The 20,988-nt window shown below is 47.0% G+C and overlaps 6 protein-coding genes across 6 annotated transcripts; 5 read left to right on the top strand and 1 right to left on the bottom strand.

The window, feature by feature from the left end:
- Positions 1-950: 950 nt before the first annotated feature.
- On the top strand, positions 951-1,713 carry F4822DRAFT_67966 (uncharacterized protein). Its single transcript, XM_051463845.1, has one exon. It carries the CDS (start codon positions 1,055-1,057, stop codon positions 1,538-1,540), a length of 486 nt encoding a protein of 161 aa, XP_051308961.1. The 5' UTR covers positions 951-1,054; the 3' UTR covers positions 1,541-1,713.
- Positions 1,714-2,975: 1,262 nt separating this feature from the next.
- F4822DRAFT_67968 (uncharacterized protein) lies at positions 2,976-5,473 on the top strand. Its single transcript, XM_051463846.1, has 5 exons — positions 2,976-3,637; positions 3,686-4,022; positions 4,079-4,518; positions 4,568-4,658; positions 4,711-5,473. The coding sequence occupies exons 1-5, from the start codon at positions 3,482-3,484 to the stop codon at positions 5,256-5,258; spliced, it is 1,572 nt and encodes a 523-aa protein (XP_051308960.1). The 5' UTR covers positions 2,976-3,481; the 3' UTR covers positions 5,259-5,473.
- F4822DRAFT_419574 (putative replication factor protein) lies at positions 5,458-7,401 on the top strand. Its single transcript, XM_051459626.1, has 4 exons — positions 5,458-5,986; positions 6,057-6,135; positions 6,206-6,991; positions 7,043-7,401. The coding sequence occupies exons 1-4, from the start codon at positions 5,871-5,873 to the stop codon at positions 7,208-7,210; spliced, it is 1,149 nt and encodes a 382-aa protein (XP_051308959.1). The 5' UTR covers positions 5,458-5,870; the 3' UTR covers positions 7,211-7,401.
- F4822DRAFT_419572 (uncharacterized protein) lies at positions 7,402-9,119 on the bottom strand. Its single transcript, XM_051459625.1, has one exon. The coding sequence runs from the start codon at positions 8,991-8,993 to the stop codon at positions 7,428-7,430; it is 1,566 nt and encodes a 521-aa protein (XP_051308958.1). The 5' UTR covers positions 8,994-9,119; the 3' UTR covers positions 7,402-7,427.
- A 189-nt stretch (positions 9,120-9,308) lies between these two features.
- Positions 9,309-16,558, top strand: F4822DRAFT_67953 (Sec63-domain-containing protein). Its single transcript, XM_051463844.1, has 2 exons — positions 9,309-15,693; positions 15,751-16,558. Exons 1-2 carry the CDS (start codon positions 9,569-9,571, stop codon positions 16,289-16,291), a joined length of 6,666 nt encoding a protein of 2,221 aa, XP_051308957.1. The 5' UTR covers positions 9,309-9,568; the 3' UTR covers positions 16,292-16,558.
- Positions 16,559-17,074: 516 nt separating this feature from the next.
- On the top strand, positions 17,075-20,699 carry F4822DRAFT_419570 (uncharacterized protein). Its single transcript, XM_051459624.1, has 6 exons — positions 17,075-17,965; positions 18,196-18,721; positions 18,783-19,137; positions 19,193-19,426; positions 19,478-19,951; positions 20,051-20,699. Exons 1-6 carry the CDS (start codon positions 17,773-17,775, stop codon positions 20,099-20,101), a joined length of 1,833 nt encoding a protein of 610 aa, XP_051308956.1. The 5' UTR covers positions 17,075-17,772; the 3' UTR covers positions 20,102-20,699.
- Positions 20,700-20,988: the final 289 nt, after the last annotated feature.

The following is a 20,988-nucleotide window of genomic DNA, read 5'->3' as shown; positions in this document are numbered from 1 at the left end:
AAACTAAGAACCAGCCAATAGGCACACGTTAAGGGAAAGAACTGAGCAGGGGATCTATGCTTTTTGTCTGTGCGCAGATTTATCCGTGGTCGGGTCCAGGATCCCTGGTCATAGATACCCTGCAGATCTTGAATCCGGAATGCCTGCATATGATGTCTCATATTACTGGTAAGTTATAGCCAATGTCCTCACATATCGTGTACTTTCCGCTTTTTAACTCTTTTACTATTCCCAGGAGTCATTCACACCTGTGAAAGTTCACCATCCAGATAAATGATTTTCATTATACATTCACGTATTCAAGTCACATATAATCCATAAATTACCTATACAGCTCAGTCAGTAGTCAGCTAGATGATTGGGAATCTCAGCTCAAGCCTATCCACATCACTAAACATCACTAAAAATATAGCGTGAGGAGTCAGTCTTTTCTTTTTCTTCTCTAAAGCTACATTTAACCAGGGTACCAACCACATATGTTTATAGCAAAAGCCATGTAAGTATTTGCCTAGACTCATGCCCCTATATATTGGTCTGTAATGTGAGATGATAGAGATAATTCTATCATAAAAAAGTCATTGAAAAGACCAAGTAGCTATATATGTAGTAGATCCAATCATTGATATTGGAGTACCAGTGTCTATTGCTTGGGTACCTGGATCTCCTTTATTCGGATAGCGCGCCTTCTAAATTTCATCGCACCTCCTAAAGAAGGCAACTTCGAGCTGAGTCGGAAACTTACGCTAGAAATTAATCAAGCAGGTCAAACTAGCTCTTACTCTCATTCATGTATCTTGTCGAAACCTAAAGCTGAGCACCATCCTTTGCTTTTTCAACCATAACTAGTAGAATCACCTCTTTATATCATCTTTCTCATCTTCCTATTCTCCCACCGATGTAAGATTATCATTTATTGCTCAGATAATGCAGACACTGGGCATTTACGTGTATGTCCACATGAGACTCGAGAAACCTACCGCATTTGTCTAAGGAGTCCAAAAATTCATTAATAAGGAGTTTATTACGGGTTGTCATTTCATTGTTTCGATATACAATGGTGGGGTTTGCTGGACGTCTCCGGAAACCCAGGCAAGCCATTGCCCTCGAAAGTCCCCATGAAGAAGGCCTGGTACCATCGCCTACACCGACTACACCGGAGAGATTCACACCACCTGTTCTAAGGAATTTCTCCTACCCAACAACCGTCGGAAGCCCAGAACAACCCCCACAATTCCCATCCACGTATTCACCAGGGCAGACAACGTGGGATCAATTAGGCGACATTTGTAACTTCTCTCCTATTAGTGTATCTCGGGTGGGTCAGGCTAGGCCAGACGATCCGTTTTTCTTCAAGTCCGAAGCGGAGCCATATAGTCTACTAGACGATGAAGACGAATCATTCGGAATTGGAATATCACCCGAACATCTCGCCGATTCTGATTCAGCATCACAGGACGGGCCCAAAGCAAGAAAGAAACAACGTCGAAGTACACTGTTAGGCCTACCTTCCTCTCAAGCCTATAGTTCTTCACGACTCTAGAAGAGCACCGAGAAGAGCGAGCTAAAGGAGAAGGTACCAAAATCGGCCACGAGTCAGTCCTTGGGAGATCGAATTTTCACGCAGAACACCATCGCTTCCCTCCGTCTTAAGCGTAACTCATTGGGTCAGCACAAGACAGTTACCTCAGTTGATGCGTCTCATGCCATAGCCGCATCTTGTCACATCTCCAATAGCCTTACGTCGAGCTCAAGAGTCCCACTCATTAATACAACACCCAAACCACCAATCGCAGTGACTATAGGCGATCTCCCATCGTACTCACCCCAACAAGAGAACGCTTGGGAAATCCCTACAAGCCCTGATGATGAGGTGTCAATATCGCATATGACCACAACAATGGAATCTCTAGAGGTAGATTCTACCCACCAGGAGAACAGGTTGTCTGGCCAATCTGGGTTGAATAATGTTGTTCTCGAGGATACTAACAAGAGGCAACAAAAGAATCCGGCGGCAGAACCAACCAGAATCAGGGAAAAGGACAGCAAGCACCGCTGGTTATCTCAACTCAGGGGCTGGGTTTCCACTTCGGAGCCGTCGGCCCAAGCCTTAAAACAATACAAAAGAGATACTTATAGGAAGGCCAATATTGAATATGATGATCCTCAAGCTAACGCCAAGCTTCACATACCAATTGGAGCCCTACCTCAAGATGCCATAAACCCGGCCGGGCGGGAACCTAGACCTGCGGGGATGACGGTGAAGCGGACGGAAAGCCAGAAAGAGACGAAACGCTCGAGCATACGTAGCATGCGTTCAGGCGCAACTTCCCAGGGTTCTAGAACGAGCGCTAGCTGTTACTCATCATCTAGCAGCATCGCCTTGAATACTACAAGAGGCGATGCTAATCGATAAGGGCCCGAATATGTAAAGAAGGGTGATACTGTATGGTTTATATGGCTTGTGTGGATTATCGTGGCGTTTTATTCACTGCTGGAATTTGTGCTACCCGGCGTGTTACTCTTATGTCACTCTTTCTTTCTCACTCTTGATCTGCAACGGCTCGCCATCTTACACATGGGGTTGGAAGGATTTTGACAAGGAATTATAGCTTAACCGGCTAGATGTATCTAGAAAATGTGTCACCAAGAGTAACTACCTAGGTAGATATGGAGGTGGTCAGCTTCACATAGATATGAAAATAAGCTATATGTATTGGAAGCGAGTTATAAAAACACTTTCGACATTTCAATAATTCACCAACTAGGTACCAGAAAGGTTCATTCGCATGGCTGAATTTAAGTCATACTGACGATGGTTTAGCTAGATTAGAGGAGAATGGGGGGTTATTAACGTTGCATCAATGGAACGTTGATGTCGCTAGCTGTATAGGGGATTGCGATCGATTAGATCTATGATCTAGGCGAGATTAGGGGGCAATTAGGATTGGAGAATTCTGTCGAGCTACCCTTTTTCTTGCCCCGCCGTGTAACTTTGAAGCTCGCGATCTTTATCGCGAATGTCACGAAATAATATTTTGGAGTGCAGGTGACCGGGATATTCGATTTGATTCGAAACTACCGTTATCTTAGCATTTGCCCGATGCTAGATTGAGTTTCGTCTCAATTCTTAGTCTACTCTATGTTGAAACTCCTTGTTCACTTTGAGCTTGATCGGGTGTGGAGTCGAGTTAGTTAGAGCTAGTAGTCATGACGTAGACATAGCGAGACTTGGCTCAGCAGGTGCTCAGCATGTCGGGGCAAAGTCTCCTGATGTTGTAGATTGAAGCGAATTCTAATTTTTCCTCTCATTGTAATGTAAAAGTAAAGTTTATTTTATTTGTAATTCTGATTTTATTGCTGTTTGGTTGCTGACAGCCTTAAGAATAGTGAGAAGTATCATTGAGCGTAGGCCATCGATCGCTTCTGGATATTCCCGAAGTATATTCGCATTCGAGATCGGGAAATAATTCGAAGTTACAATATGAAGCTGTGGGGAGGATCTAAAAGACAGGACGACAGTCCAAGGGATTCGTTGGATCAGGAACAAGAAGAGGCGGCGAACGAACATACTCGCTTGCTGCCGAATCGGGTCGAGAGCGCCGATTATACACAATATTTGAGCCCAGATGATCCAGCTGTGAGTATCTACTCCGGCAATGGTCTGAACAGCACTGACGCATTATAGGTCTCGCCGTACAATCTATGGAGCGTGCGAATTGTTAGATACCTTACCATATTCTTCACAATACTCACCTTTGCATGGTGGACAATTCTCCTAGTTTCGACTTTTGTTACACCACCTGGTTTTCATACGCGAGGTTCTGGTTTCTTCCCCTTTAGCTACACAAGTTTAGCGCTTGCGAACCTGCTTTTTACTCTCATATTTTTCGCCATTCCGTCAAAACCCGTCCGGATATTGAGTATAATTATGGGTATAGTATTGCTGGTGGACGCTGTCTTGTTGATTTCTGTTGAGAAGACAAGGCATGAAGAGGGTTGGGTTGGGATGGTCAGTGTCTTATGTGAGTCAATGATCTCTCGAATGCGAGAACCAGAGAATCTAATAGTTTTGGTTTAGGGGCGTTTCTTATAGCTCTTTGGACCTTGATTACCGATCGCTTAGTGGAATGGGGGAAGACCGAAGAAGAAGAAAGGCTGACGGGTCGAGCTGAGACTCGCCGCACTTTAACAGAGTGGATTGCCGTTCTAGCATCCACCATATCTATGGTAATACTTACTCTTGTCGTTTTTCTGACAGCTTTAACTCTCGTCCTTCGTGCCCTCGATGCTGGCTTGGCACCACCAGGTCAGCTATTCTTGGTGGATGGTGGTAAATATATGGTACATGTTTACTGTCATGGAAACCAGACGGACTCTAAGGGTACAAAGCTCCCTACAGTATTGCTAGAGGGTGGAGAAAGCGCGGTTGAAGACGGCCTATGGCAGTTTGCCGACGCTGCAATCAATAATAAGTCGATCAGTCGGTATTGTTTTGTTGATCGTCCCGGACTTGCTTGGGTTAGTGTGGATAGACCAATTTCAGGTTACAGCCGCTGATGTGAAATAGAGCGATACCGCACCATCACCTCTATCAGCCGGGATGGCGGTCGAGGCAGTCAGCGAAGCATTGGCTAGAGCTGGAGAGGATGGGCCATGGGGTAAGAGATAATGCATGGCGTTGTTTGATGGCGTTCGCTAATAATTGGCTAGTCCTTGCGAGCGCTGGTATTGGTTCGATCTACTCACGAATCTTTTCCGCCCGCCACAGTGGGGAAATAAAAGCTCTCCTTTTTATCGATCCGCTCCATGAAGACGATCTGGGCGACGTGGGTTCGCCAGGACGAGGTTTTGTGCTCTGGATCCGGGGCATCATCTCACCCCTTGGCCTTGACCGCATCCCAGGTGCTCTTTTTAAGGGTCGAACTAAGGAAGACCGTGTTTGGGGTCAATCTGCATACCAGACTGGGAAATATCTCTTCACAAAATTACAAGAGAACCTCGTAGCCGACACATTGACTAAACGTGATCTAGCGAGTAGCACGGCTATCCAGAATCCTGATATTCCCTTGACTTTGATTAGCTCGGGGAAAAGGATCCGGAGTGATAGTGGCTGGGAAGACAAGCAGAGGGATCTCACGCATGTCACGCATAATTTGGTCCACTGGGATATCGTCGATAAGGCGCCACATCGGATCTGGGATACCCAGAAAGGACGGGAAGTTATCGAAACCCGCCTCCGGGAGTTGGTGCATGCATAACCTGACATAGTAGTTTACTGTCATTGTTTTGGTGTATTCTCATTTTGCATTTCTAACGAGCGTGGCATATGATCCCTGGGCATTTTCATATATTTGGATATCGGATTGTTGTTGTTTTTGAGTATAGTTTTTGCTTGTAACGATTGAAGTGTAGATATGCTTAAATATAAATAATCGGATACCGTACAAAACGATGTGACATGTTCCGGTTTATTTCGTTCTACGTTTATTGGTACACAAGTGAAGTATACATCTTTTTATGAAGAATGCCCTTTGTATTCTACGTCGGAGCGGGAGAGCTCAGTATGACCGCGCAACCAGGTGGGGGAACCACTGATTGGGCCCACAAAAGATCCCTACCTGTTCACGCCGCCTTCTCTTTTCACATTTTAATTGATGGCAGAATTACCTGCAAACCAGAAAGCGCGTTCATCACGCGTCGGTGGAGACATCTTTTTGTATTCGCACCTAGGTAACTGCAGAACCAAATTGACGTTAAATCGATATTTAACTTTGTATGACGTCTTAACATCGCCGAGTATTTGATACACTACCACTCATTTCGACTAAGTTACCCATTGGGGATTCTTTAATATCTCGCACCGATCCAGCATGGCAAGCTTCTTCGATATTAAGGCCCGCAAAGCAGCGGCGGCAAATGGTGGGGGAGCTTCGAAACAAGAAGAATCGAAACAGAACATCCGAAAGCAACCATGGGTGGAAAAATAGTATGTTTTACTTTGTATATCGGTTTATGTCACGAAATCGTAGCGACTGTATCTTACCTAGATGTTCTAGTCGACCGAAGACCCTCAGCGATGTCACAGCTCAAGACCATACTGTGAATGTCCTTCAACGAACACTCCAAGCCTCCAATGTAAGCCGCACCTTTAGAAATCGACGAGATGAAACCATATATGGCTCAAAATACTAACACAAACTTCTAGTTACCTCACATGCTCTTCTACGGCCCCCCAGGTACGGGAAAGACTTCTACAATCCTCGCACTAGCAAAGGAGCTCTACGGTCCGGATATGATGAAGTCGCGTGTCCTCGAACTCAACGCCTCCGACGAGCGTGGTATATCTATTGTACGAGAGAAGGTGAAGGATTTCGCACGTATGCAACTCACGAACCCACCCCCCGGTTACAAATCCCGTTATCCGTGCCCACCTTTCAAGATCATTATCCTCGACGAGGCGGATAGCATGACACAAGATGCCCAGAGCGCTCTTAGACGAACGATGGAAACGTACAGCAAGATAACACGATTCTGCTTGATTTGCAACTACGTCACTAGAATTATCGACCCCTTGGCGAGTCGATGTAGCAAGTTTAGGTTCAAGAGCTTGGATCAAGGCAACGCGAAGAAGAGGCTGGAGGAAATTGCCCAGAAGGAGGGTGTTACACTTGAAGATGGCGCCGTTGATGCGCTTATCAAGTGTAGTGAGGGTGATTTGAGAAAGGCAATTACGTTCTTACAGAGTGGTGCGAGATTGGTGGGTGCTATTGAGAAAGAGGAGGACGGAGACAAGATGGACGTCGATGAAGACACCAAGATTGTGTCGGTCAAGATTATCGAAGAGATTGCTGGTGTTATACCGGACAAGACTATCGGATCGCTACAGAAGGCAATGCAACCCAAATCCGCAGGGGCGACGTATCAGGCCATTGCAAAGGTAGTCGAAGAGATGGTTGCAGATGGATGGAGTGCTGGACAGGTCTTAACTCAAGTAAGTTGCTTGGGGCTACTATTTGAATTGGAAACTAATGGGTATCTACAGTTATACCAGTCGGTCATACAAGATGAGATGATCCCGGACGTGAAGAAGAACAAGATAACACTCGTCTTTTCAGAGGTCGATAAACGATTGGTGGATGGTGCTGATGAGCACCTATCCATTCTGGATCTTGCGCTGAGAATTTCGAACATATTGGCTGGAAAGGGTTGATTGCGAGATCCGACATAATGATAATACCAAGACTAATTTTAGATGAGAGGTGTATTTCATTACATGATGAGTATCATAGCACATGGCGTTAGGTTCACAAAATGTAGTGGCGTTGTGCCATAGAGTTCTTCTAGGTAGCTAGGAATTGCTCTGAATTAAAAGGCAAAGCCTAAATGTAAATGAATTCATTTGGCCCTAACAAAACAGTGATAACCCGTTATTCGTTGATCAACCCTAAATTGCCGTCCAATTTCGCATAGATGCTCAACCCCTTCTGGGTTTCTACCTTTTTCTCCCTGTTCTTTCTAACGCGGGTTCCGCTATTTTCATCATCCTCTCCCACCCACATATCATGTTCAGAAGTCTCTTGCTCACCTGGAGTATCTCCTATTTTAACGTCATCCTTGTTTAAGAGCTTGCGGGCTTGGTCTAGGGCTTGCATGGCATCTTCGGCCGCCGCCTGGCCTTCTTCAACCTTCTCAAAGACCGTCTCGAGAGTAGCGATTTGGGCTGAGTTGGCTGCGGAGATCCAGGGCTCGACTTGACTCGTCACATTGGATCTGTTTGCTCCTTTTGTGGCTTCGCCGAAACTCGACTTGGATTTGCCGGATTTCTTGGTTGGGTATGTTTGGAGTAGATGGCTTTCCTCTACTAGGTGGTTTGTGATCTTGTTAATATCTTGCTGTTGTTTTGCGAGGGTGGCGTTGATGTGGGACTTTTCTTGAATAAGACCCTTTTGCTCGCGTGATATGGCTTGGAGTTTCTCTAGATATGGTGTGAGGAGGAATGCTTCGGAGTCGGAGTTACTCGGTGGGGGGAGCTCCTGAGGGGCCTGTGATTCTTGGCCCTGTGGTGACTCGAGATTTAATTGCTTCAATTGGGCTATAGAAGCTAAAATTTCTTTACGGAGTTCGATGTGCTGCTGGTATTCCTTTTGAATTTCGGCCGTACTTGCGTCTCGGTCAAATTTCTCTTGGCCATCTTGTCGTGGTTTGGTTGGGGATTCAAAGCTTGGCTCCTCTTCGTCACCGCCAGCTTTTGTTAACATAGTCTCGATCCAGTTTATCAAGCTCTCCTTCACAGCATTTAGCGCGTGGAGTTGTACTTCTGGAGAGAGACTACTAGGATCGGTTGGATTTTTGGCCTTTAGTTTCTCGAAATTTTGCTTTTCACGTTGTGCTAGAAGTTTGTTTCGTAACACCGCCTTCTGGAGACGCGAGAGTAATTCCTGGATCTCGCGATTGGGTGCGTCGCGATCTTGGGTAAATCCATCCATTAGCTCCTTAGGTAATTCGGGGAGAGGTGTGCAGCCCCTGAACATGATATCGGGTTTAAGAAAGTCGTCCGCTGCGGCGGGTTGTTGGCTCAGTTCTTCTAGGTATCTGTTGACTATGTCCAATTTCTCACGCTCCTGCTCCAATGCATTGACCTCGAGTTGAAGTTCGAGAAGTCGCGTCTGCTGGTCCTCCTCAGGTAGAGACGGGAGAGAAACATTGGCTGCGTCATGTTCCTCTTGCAGCCTTGTAAATCCATCTCGGATTTCGATGTTTCTTCGAACTGCCTTGATATAATCGCGATATATTCCTGGCAACGCCTCAGAAGAAATAATAACAGTGTCTGGATCGATGAGTGATAACGGGCTACTAAGTTGTTCTGTTCCCAAGCTCTGGGCCAGATCATGGGCTAGGTGCCGTCTAATAGTAACGACTTCATCGCGAGGACGTATGCGGTGCTGAATAACCTCGCGAGCCCGCTCACACAGTTCCTTATCCACAACAGCCATCGAGAGTCGTATGAGCTATGGATTCAGACCCAACACCAAAATAATATTTTTGGGGGTGCAAAATTGAGATTAAAAGGTGAATCTTCATAGCATGATAGACATTGTACTTATAGGTATGAATTTCTGTAATGGGATGTTACATATGTATGTACCTAGGTACGTACGAGTAGACCGCCAAGCTGGAGCGTGGATTTAATTGGTTCAAGATGAGATAGTGACCCGTAAGTACTAGTGCCACCCTACATTATGCAAGTTTTAGTTAGTGCCTTCAAAGTTTAAGCTAAGGTTGCCTGTTGGAAACGAAGACGTGAAAAAGGCAAAAAGATTAAACGATCTTTAGCTTGTTAATTTTCCACATTCAAGGCGGAAGCGTTGCGCTTCGACATAAAACAACGACATAACGGATACCGAAATACAATAATATATCGCCGTATTCTCTGATGATACATCTGCAAACGAAAACGGCGCCCCCGTCCATTTGATTGAATTGGACCTGCCGACGGTCTTCTTCCCGCCACCTTAACCTAGGTATCACCGTCGAGAACAAAGCCATCACACGCGACATCACCACGAAAATGGCAGACCACCATCGAGATGTGTCGCAGTACAAGTACTCGGCAATGTCCAACCTGGTTCTCCAGGCGGACAGACGGTTTGTCACGCGACGAACCGACGAGGCTACCGGCGACCCTGAATCCCTTGCTGGCCGCCTGAGGATCAATGATATGGGTTCCAGGGTTGCGCGTGACGCGGCACCCGAACGAAGGAGACCTGCGGGTTTAACAGGCGTCGAGAGGGGGGACGTGCAAGAAGGTCAAGATATCCTAGCTCGCGAGCAACGAAAGCGAAAAGGCGATCCATCTCAGATGCGAGCAACGGGTATCCTTGGACAAACAGATCTCCTCGTCGAAGGCCTAAGATACCGACCGCGTATACCAGCCACCCGCGCCACCTACGATCTCATACTTAATGTCGTGAGGAATAACCTTGGCGATGTGTCGCACGAGATCGTCCTAAGCGCAGCGGATGCCGTCCTGGAATATCTGAAGGATGAGGATATGAAAGACTTCGATAAGAAAAAGGAAATAGATGACTTGCTAGGCGCAACATTGAACCCCAAGCAGTTCAACGAGTTGGTCAACCTCGGAAAGAAGATTACAGATTATGATACCCAAAATGACGATGATGAAATAGATACGGGAGCTGGTGCAGCCGAGGACGACGCGGAACTCGATGAACGTCAAGGTGTTGCTGTTGTTTTCGACGACGAAGAGGAAGATGCAGATGCAATAGTAAACGAAGTCCGAGATGAATCATCGGATGATGAAGTGGTTTTTGATAAAGATGAAGAAGACGTTGATGGCTTGGAGGAACGAACAGCTGCCGAAGTTGTGGGCAACCAAGACCAAGAGGCAGCCGGCTTAGCAAACGAAGATGAGATGGTGATCGATTCAGCATTGCCCGATAGCAAGCGTGGTGGAGCTTCAAAACAGACCAATTATATCCCTGCGCGCCAGATAGATGCATATTGGCTGCAAAGAGAAATCGGTAACGTATACACGGACGACCATATTCGACACGAGAAGACTGCTCAAGCTTTGCATATACTTTCAGGAGAACCTGATGAACCTGGCGGAGATGAGAAGCAATTAAGAGAAATTGAAAACGAGTTGATGGAGCTCCTAGACTACGAACATCATGAGGTCGTGCAAAAGCTCATCGAGAACCGAGAGAAAATTGTTTGGCTTACGCGCCTAGCCAAAGCGGAAGGTGACGAAGAAAGGGGTGTCATTGAACGAGAAATGGCTTCTGAAGGTGTCAAGTGGATTCTGGATGAACTCCGGGGTAGAAAAGCTACTGATGGTTCCAAGAAGATGGAGATCAAAATGGATATCGATGTACCGGCATCGTTCAGCGCAGCACCAAAAGTCGAGCGGGCGGAAGGCCAACTCGTCGGTGGCCTCCAACCGCGGAAGCTTATCAACCTCGAAAACCTCGTGTTTGACCAAGGCAATCATCTTATGACAAACCCAAAAGTTAGACTTCCCGAGGGATCTACGAAACGAACTTTTAAAGGCTATGAGGAAATTCACGTCCCCGCGCCGAAGAAACGTAGTCAAGCAGAGGATTCTAACATCCCTATTACCGAAATGCCCGAATGGGCACGTGTTCCTTTCAGTTCGGCCAAGAGTTTGAACAAGATTCAATCGCGATGTTACCCGACAGCTTTCGAAGACGATGGGAACATGCTTATCTGCGCTCCCACGGGTAGTGGAAAGACAAACGTAGCTATGTTGACTATTCTGCGGGAGCTTGGAAAACACAGGGACCCGAAAACGGGTGACATCAACCTGGATGCCTTCAAGATTGTGTACATTGCGCCTTTGAAGGCTTTGGTCCAAGAACAAGTTGGCAACTTTGGCGCGCGTCTAAAACCATATGGCATAACGGTGGCTGAATTGACTGGCGATCGCCAACTCACAAAGCAACAAATTTCGGAGACGCAGATAATCGTTACGACACCTGAAAAATGGGACGTAATTACGCGAAAAGCTACAGACCTGACATACACAAATCTCGTGCGACTCATCATTATCGACGAAATTCATCTTCTACACGACGAGCGAGGACCGGTCATCGAGAGTATCGTCAGTAGGACCATCAGGAAAACTGAGCAAACTGGTGATCCTGTTAGACTTATTGGTCTGTCTGCTACCCTACCTAACTACAGAGATGTGGCTAGTTTCCTTCGTGTAGACCCTACTAAAGGACTCTTCCATTTTGATGGTTCCTACCGTCCTTGCCCCTTGAGACAAGAGTTTATCGGCGTCACTGAGAAGAAAGCCATTAAACAGCTCAAGACGATGAATGATATTACCTACAACAAGGTAATTGAGCATGTAGGTGCTCATCGAAACCAGATGCTCATTTTCGTTCACTCTCGAAAGGAAACCGCGAAGACCGCAAAATATATTCGAGATAAAGCTCTTGAAATGGAAACTATCAACCAAATATTGAAACATGATTCGGGCTCTAGAGAAGCTTTGAATGAAATTGTTAATGATATCTCAGATGCCGACCTGAAGGATCTCATCCCTTACGGATTTGGAATTCACCATGCTGGTATGAGCCGTATTGATCGATCTGAAGTTGAGGGTCTCTTCGCCTCCGGTTTGATCCAGGTCCTCGTTTGCACAGCTACTTTGGCTTGGGGTGTCAACTTGCCGGCGCATACCGTCATTATCAAAGGAACCCAGGTTTACTCGCCAGAGAAAGGTAGTTGGGTAGAATTGAGCCCACAAGACGTTCTACAAATGCTAGGACGTGCCGGACGTCCCCAGTACGATACTTATGGTGAGGGTATTATCATCACGTCTCAAGGCGAGATGCAATACTATCTATCGTTGCTCAATCAGCAATTGCCTATTGAAAGTCAATTTGCCAGTAAGCTCGTGGATAACCTTAACGCAGAAATTGTTCTAGGCAATGTCCGGAGTCGAGACGAAGCAGTAGAATGGCTTGGATACACATATCTCTTCGTTCGAATGCTGAGGTCGCCTGGCCTTTATAGCGTCGGGGCCGACTATGAGGATGATGAAGCCTTGGAACAGAAGCGAGTTGATCTTGTGCATTCGGCGGCCACAGTCCTTAAGAAATCCAACCTAATTACCTACGACGAAAAGACTGGTAAGGTCAAAGCGACTGAACTCGGAAGGATATCTTCGCACTATTACATCACGCATGGATCGATGGATACCTACAACAAGCTCATCCAGCCTTCTATCACGACGATCGAACTCTTCAGAGTATTCGCTCTCAGCGCTGAATTCAAGTATATTCCCGTGCGACAAGACGAAAAGTTGGAGTTGGCGAAGATATTAGCTCGAATACCAATCCCTGTTAAAGAAAGCATCGAGGAACCACACTGCAAAATCAATGTCCTTTTGCAGGCATATATCAGCCGCCTCAAGCTTGAGGGCTTGGCTCTCATGGCTGATATGGTTTATGTCACCCAATCTGCTGGTCGTATTCTTCGTGCTATCTTCGAAATTACTCTCCAAAAAGGATGGTCTAACGTTGCGAAGACGGCCCTAGACTTGTGCAAAATGGCAGAAAAGAGGATGTGGTTAACTATGACACCGCTTAGGCAATTTCCTCGTTGCTCCCGAGATATCATTGCAAAAGCCGACCGCTTAGATGTTCCATGGAGCAGCTATTTCGATTTGGATCCTCCGAGGATGGGAGAGCTGCTCGGACTTCCGAAGGCAGGACGTATCGTGTGCGACCTAGTATCTAAATTCCCGAGGGTTGAGATTCAAGCCCAAGCCCAACCGATGACTCGTTCTATGCTTCGAGTCGAATTATCAATTACACCGAATTTCCAGTGGGATGATGAATTGCATGGGTCGGCGGAAAGTTTCTGGATCATCGTTGAAGATTGCGATGGTGAAGATATCCTATTCCACGATCAGTTCCTTCTACGTAAGGACTATGCGATATTAGAATCTAACGAACACCTAGTCGACTTCACGGTTCCTATTACTGAACCTATGCCTCCCAATTACTTCATTTCCGTGATTTCCGACCGATGGATGCATTCGGAGACGAAATTGGCCGTCTCGTTCCAGAAGCTCATACTTCCCGAGAAATTCCCGCCGCATACCCAGCTGTTAGACTTACAGCCTCTTCCAGTCGCTGCATTGAAAGCGAAGGATTTTTCCAATCTATACGAATCTTGGAGCTATTTCAACAAAATCCAGACTCAAACATTCAATTCGCTTTACACAACGGATGATAACGTCCTAATTGGCGCTCCTACTGGTAGTGGAAAGACGGTGTGTGCCGAGTTTGCCCTCTTGCGTCTTTGGTCTAAGCCAGAGATTGGTCGTGCTGTTTATATTGCGCCATTCCAAGAACTTGTTGACATCAAATATCAAGACTGGAAGAAACGTCTTAGCCATTTACGTGGCGGTAAGGAGATAGTTAAACTCACTGGTGAAACCGCAGTAGACCTCAAGCTACTCGAGAAGGGAGACCTTATCTTGGCTACACCGACGCAATGGGACGTCCTCTCCCGCCAATGGCAAAGACGCAAGAATATTCTCACAGTCGAGCTTTTTATTGCTGACGAACTACACCTTCTTGGTGGCCCGTTAGGATACATCTACGAAATTGTAGTATCCCGTATGCATTACATCCGTACTACCGCTAGCTTGCCAATGAGGATTGTTGGGTTGAGTGTTTCGCTTGCAAACGCTCGAGATATTGGGGAATGGATTGATGCTAAAAAGAAGGATGTCTATAACTTTAGCCCCCACGTCCGGCCAGTACCCTTGGAACTTCGCATCCAGTCATTCTCTATTCCTCACTTCCCATCGCTGATGCTTGCCATGGCTAAACCAGCTTATCTCGCCGTCACTGAATTATCAGCTGACCAGCCATCTCTCATCTTTGTTCCAAGCAGAAAACAAACCAGGTCAAGCGCTCGCGATATTCTTGCAGCATGTTTGGCTGAAGATGACGAAGACAGGTTTTTGCATGTCGAAGTTGACCAGCTTCGCCCCCTCCTAGAACGTATCCATGAGGAAGCTTTAGCTGAAGCACTTTCACATGGTGTCGGTTACTATCACGAAGCTCTCAGTCAGAGCGACAAGCGTCTCGTCCTTCACTTATATAACCAAGGCGCGATTCAAGTGTTGGTTGCGTCTCGCGATGTATGCTGGGAGCTGGATTGCACCGCACATTTAGTAGTGGTAATGGGTACCCAGTACTTTGAAGGTCGTGAACATCGTTACGTCGACTACCAGCTGAGTGAAGTACTACAAATGTTCGGCAAAGCTTTGCGCTCGTCCCAGGATGGTCGTAGTCGCGGGGTTCTGATGGTGCCAGCTGTCAGGAGAGAATACTTCAAGAAATTCTTGAATGAAGCCCTTCCGGTCGAGTCGCATCTTCACAATTTTGTGCATGACGCTTTTGTTACTGAAGTTAGCACAAAGATGATCGAGTCTGCAGATGATGCCATTAATTGGACGACGTTCACATACTTCTATCGCCGACTTCTGGCAAACCCAAGCTACTACAGTTTGACAAGTCCGACACACGATGGTCTGAGCAATTACCTTTCCGATTTGGTTGAAACAACCTTAAAGGAGCTTACAGAGTCAAAGATCATTGATTTCGATGAAGATGATGGCACAGTTACACCTCAGAATGCGGCTATGATTGCAGCCTATTACAATATTTCTTACATCACAATGCAGACATTCTTGCTGTCGTTATCGGCAAGGACAAAGCTGAAGGGAATTCTGGAAATTGTAACATCAGCTACAGAATTTGAGTCGATCCAAATTCGCCGCCATGAAGACAATTTACTTCGACGTATATATGACAGAGTTCCAGTTAAGATGTCTGAGCCGGCATATGACTCGCCACACTTCAAAGCCTTCGTATTGCTTCAAGCGCACTTCTCGCGCATGCAGCTTCCTATCGATTTGGCCAAGGATCAAGAATTGGTTGTGTCGAAGGTGTTAAGCCTTCTGAGTGCGACCGTCGATGTTCTTTCCTCTGATGGACACCTAAATGCAATGAACGCCATGGAAATGTCGCAGATGGTGGTCCAAGCCATGTGGGACCGTGACAGCCCCTTGAAGCAGATCCCTCATTTCACACCTGAGGTAGTGAAGGTGGCAAATGAGTTTGGGTATGTACTTCTACATAATGATATCAGCGGTGAAGATGCTAATTCCTTACGCTCTAGTATCAACGATATCTTCGATTTCATGGAGGCGATGAATCCTGAGGAGAACGCGAATTACGGTACCCTTGTCAAACGCCTTGGCTTGTCCCAATCTCAGTTGGCCCAGGCAGCGTCTTTCACGAACAATAAGTACCCCGATATCTCTCTAGAATTTGAGCTTTTAGACGAGGACAACATCCGTGCTGGAGAACCTGCATACATAAACGTCCGGATCGAGCGCGAAGTTGAAGAGGAGGACGGAGAGGTTGACACGACAGTTCATGCTCCGTTCTACCCCGCCAAGAAGGTGGAGAACTGGTGGCTGGTTGTTGGAGAGGAGAGCACAAAGACACTGCTGGCAATCAAGCGGGTTACGATTGGCCGGCAACACAAGGTTAAGTTGGAGTACACAGTCCCAACACCCGGCAAGCATGATTTGAAGTTATTCTTAATGAGTGACAGCTACGTCGGTGTGGATCAAGAACCAACGTTTTCCGTTACGGTCGCAGAGGGAATGGATGTGGATGATGATGAAGACGAGGACGAAGAAGATGATGAGTAGAATCCTTCAAGGTGTTCCTCGCGGGGCCCTCCACAGGTGTGATTACAATTCATCTTATGTATGAAAAGCTTACTGTACATATAGAAAATCGTTTTAGAGGGCGATAAGGCTTGCCCGGCGAATTATTTAGGAAAAAGGGTTAGGTGAAAAAAAAACGTTTATTGCTAATTCTACACATTGTCTCAACTAGTCGAAGCGGCGCTTCTTATTTTGCTTTTCTCTATTTTCATGTTGCGGCGTGAGTTATCCGAATGCTGGGTTGTGCGAAGCGAGCTATCGATGTGGACCGATCTCGGTGGCGTATCTCATCGGAAAGCTTAGTGGGCTTGTCGTCGGTGGGCGTGGATGCAAATGGGGGTGGATGGAGGAGGAAGGAAGAAGAAGGCTTGTGCGGGAAAAATTGAATATAGGAGGGCTACGTTGATGAATGTTCGATGATCACCAGGTGGATTGGTTCTCACGGCGGGTGTGGGCTGGCGTTAGGGGGCCATCTTGCCTCCTTACCTAAGTACCTCTACTGCTACTTGCTGCTGCTACGTAGGTATCTCCGTGTTGTACCTCATTCTCGGCCGCAGCCTACTCCTACGCACAGGCAGGGTAGGGCAGGCATGTACTGTAAACAGTAAGAAAAAGGAGACCCACGTAGGAAGTACCAGCGTAATCTGAGGTCCTAAAGTCCATAGGTACTTAGAAGGTAACCAAGGGCTACCTCGGCCGGACCAAAGAGAACCAAGAACCACGACACCCCGGGAACTACGTAAGGGAAATAATCCACACCTACCCGTTCTACCTACCTGCCTACCTAATAAAAAAATAATAAGTCACTGAGAGAAAGGTAGTACACATACGGCAACGACAAGAGGGACGACGCCATCGACTTAAAGTCACGTGCATTTGTACCTTTTTTTCTGGTCTTTCCTGCCATTTCTGCCATTTCTACGGGCGTACCGCACGGTATCCGTGTACTTTTCAATTCGTCAGGTACATCCCGGCGTAGTTGCTTGTAGTCGAATGAGCACAGGCTTTCCATCTCGATCCTGGGAATTTTTTGAACTACCTCATCTATCCACCAACTTTCCGCCGTCACCTTTTTTTTTCTTTCTCTTTCCTCTCTATTTTCCCTTCCGCGAATCTAATCTTCCAACAACACAACCCCATCGGATCGCGCCATTCAATTGAAGTGGTCCATCGATAACAGTGGTTGCCTGTTAGCTCCGTCAACTTCTCCAGTTTTAACGAAGTTGATCGGACGCGTTTTTTCTATCTTTCCACCCTTCCTTCCACCAACCGTTGGTCAACAACTTTTCGCCGTAGCTACCACTCACCACACACCACCAACCATTTTCTTCCCTTCTACTATTATTTGAATTTCTCTTTCTTCTCTCTCCCTTCGCGACTTACCATCATCGTCTTGTACCATATCCGCGCCGCGTCCATCTTTTTTCCTCTATTGCAGACACCACTAGCGTGGGAATATCATCATGTCTGACGAGACCGCGCAATCTGCCGTCGCGCAGTCCGCCGACGCTGCTCCCAATACTACAGTAGAGGATACTACGTCAGAATCCGTCGCGCCTACCGACGCGAAATCAATTGACAAGAAGGACGCCGCACCTTCCCTCGACGCCGACCAGGCTAAGGAGGACTCAGCTGAAAAGCAAGCCGACACCGAAGGTACGTCACGCCTAATTAAAACAAAATAATGAAGAGACAATTATTCCCGCCGAAACTTCCCAACATCACGATTCGAGTCGCGCTTTTCACGCATAATAACTATACATCACTCCTCCCGCGCAGCAAGCGTCATATAATCTGTTCATTATTTTTTTTTTTTCTACAATTCTTTCTACTTAACTGTCTATACATTGACACGAACACCACGCTAACATCGCATCCAATTCTAGACTCGGCTCCTACAGCTTCTGCCGCCGCATCTACCGACAAGAAGTCCGCCGATACCGATATCGAGATGGCTGATAGAACCGTCGGAGAGGCCAGCAAGCGCGATGCTGATGCCAATGTTGACTCGGAGAAGGCTGCTGAGCAAGAAGATGTTGAGAACGAAGCTACTGCAGGCGCCGCTGAGGCTGCCCCGGCTGAGACAGAGTCGGCAACACCTGTCGACAAGTCTAAAGCGCGTCGCAAGTCTTCAGGCGATACGAAGGGCAAGAAGCTGAACAAGAAGCAATCTAAAGCTAAGATTCTACACGTCGATGCTCAACCTGGTGAACACTACTTCGCCAAGCTAAAGGGTTTCCCTCCCTGGCCTGTCATCATCGCCGAAGAGGACATGCTACCCCAGAGCATGTTGAGCACAAGACCTGTCACAGCTGCGCGTCCTGACGGCACTTATCGAGAAGACTTCGCCGATGGTGGTAAGAGAATTGCAGACCGCACATTCCCGGTCATGTACTTGCATACTAATGAATTGTAAGGTTGCCCCAATTCAAACTCCTTATGTGGTATCTTTGAAGCTGACTCCCAATTCTAGCTCGTGGACAACCAATTCTGATCTTAGCGAGCTTGATCCCTCGACTGTCGCATCCATGATCACAACCAAGATGCGCAAGGATTTGCAGAATGCCCACCTGTTGGCTGCTGAGCAGAACTCTTTGGACTACTACAAGAACGTCCTTCGCGAATTCGAAGAGCAGCGCCTCGCCAAGCTCGAGGCTAAGAAGGCCAAGTCTGCTAAGACTCCGAAGAAGGCTGCCAAAGCAGCTGAAACTCCCGCCGTTGATGAGGACGAGGATATCGAGATGGCAGACATTGACGACACCGCCGATGCGGAGCCCGTTGAGAAGAAGCCTAAGTCCAAGAAGCGCAAGGCTGATGATGACAACAGCGTAAGGAAACCCCCTCCTACTAATTACTACTTACTGATTACTGATATTTGCCTAGACTCCTCAACGCGCCGAATCTGTCAAGAAGCCTAAGATCAAGCTGACGAACTCTTCTACTCCCAAGAGCGCTAACGGCGTTCAATCTCCGTCTACAAAGGAATCTTCCAAGCCTGTTAAGGTCAAGGCCAAGACTAAGGGTGGCAAAGACAAGGGTGAGAGCAAGAAAGAGAAAGAGGCGGTTGCACCCAAGGAGCCCGAGCTCACCCCCGAGGAGAGACATGTCCGCAAGGAGGTAAGGTCTTTTAGTTCATAGTTATTTTGATCAGCGCTAACTAGTTTGCAGAAGGAGATATTTTTCTTGCGACACCGACTCCAGAAGGGATTGCTTCTCCGAGACCAAGAGCCGAAGGAAGAGGAGATGAAGTCGATGTCGGAGTTTCTTGCAAAGCTAGAGACCTTCCCCGACCTCGAGGTCAGCATCATTAAGGCTACCAAGATCAACAAGGTTCTTAAGGCTATCTTGAAGCTAGAGAACATCCCGAAAGAGGATGAGTTCCAGTTCAAGCCGCGATCCCAGACCCTTCTAGACAAGTGGAATAAGCTTCTACTTGCCGACGGCGCACCCTCAGCTGCTAACGGAGTTAACGGTTCTACCGGTGACGCCGTGAAGTCCGGAAAGGGAGCTGCCAATGGCGTTAAGGAGTCATCGGCTGACCACAAAGCGGACCCTGAGAAGGAGGATGACAAAGCTGATGTCGAGAAGGAGGATGCAGAGACTAAGGAAGAGGCCGCTGATGAGAAGCTAGATTCCGCGAAGGTATGTCGAATACTTTAACACGCTTGCGACACGGCCCATGAATGAAACTTTGATTCTACATTACAAGACGATCGAAGCTAGGATACTAATATATCACAGAATGTAAAGGCTTCCGACGAGACAGCAGTAGAAGTCGACTCCACGGCGTAAAGAGCAACAGATGCAGAAATCGACAAGACAACGAGAAATTCTTGTTGAAAAGTTGTTGGCAACTAGGGGCGTTTACGGGGGTATAAGTTTGGCACAACATTTGCTATAGGCATGTCTACCGTTTGTTTGATGGTAGCCCATGGATGCTACTGGAATATGATGCCTACGCTGGCATCCGAGTACCCAGGCTCAGTGGTTGTGTTTAGGCTGTGTAAACTAGGCAGTACTTTGTTTTTTCAGATCCGATTATGTGTGGCACTGGAGCAGTCGATGTTTGGTCAGGAAAGGGCCTTTGGCAAGGGGAGGGATGCGAAAAAGTGAAAATTATGGCCTGGCACGAGTTGTACTGCAATATTCAAGGCGGCACTCCTAATTAGTTCGTCGACTGGTCAAGATGCTAGTCAGACAAACAGACAGACACAGGATGTCCTACGTACCCAGGTAGTTATTGCCTTGTTTCCCAGCTTTTTTATTGGAGGGTTGTCATGATTTTCTAGGGACGTTTGCAATAAAAAAAGTCATTGCATTTCTATAGAATCGACGTAGCTACTGTCGCCATTGTTGGTCGATGATACCTACATATGTATGTGTGTCTATGCTTGTGTGTATCTTCATGTGAGGTATACTGTGTATGTCGCGATCTGTGATGTCGACACGCATTACCGCGGTTGCCGAATACGTGCATATTTCATACATCATACCTCGCTCAGTGCATGGATGTTTCTTCGGTACGATGGTCCGTGCCAGCTACAGAAAATGGAGCTCGGGCCATTTATGGGGATGTACTCTAGCTCGTTAGTAAGGTGACTAAATACCTGGCCCGAAATGGTATGGGTAAGGTAGCTGCAAGGGCCACCCCACCCTTAGCCATTCTGACAAAGCTCTAG

This window comes from Hypoxylon trugodes (genome assembly GCF_022578975.1).
Source record: "Hypoxylon trugodes strain CBS 135444 unplaced genomic scaffold F4822scaffold_11, whole genome shotgun sequence".
Classification (NCBI taxonomy): Eukaryota; Fungi; Ascomycota; class Sordariomycetes; order Xylariales; family Hypoxylaceae; genus Hypoxylon; species Hypoxylon trugodes.
The sequence above is the reverse complement of the archived record's forward strand: the minus strand, read 5'-3'. Positions and strand labels throughout refer to the sequence as shown.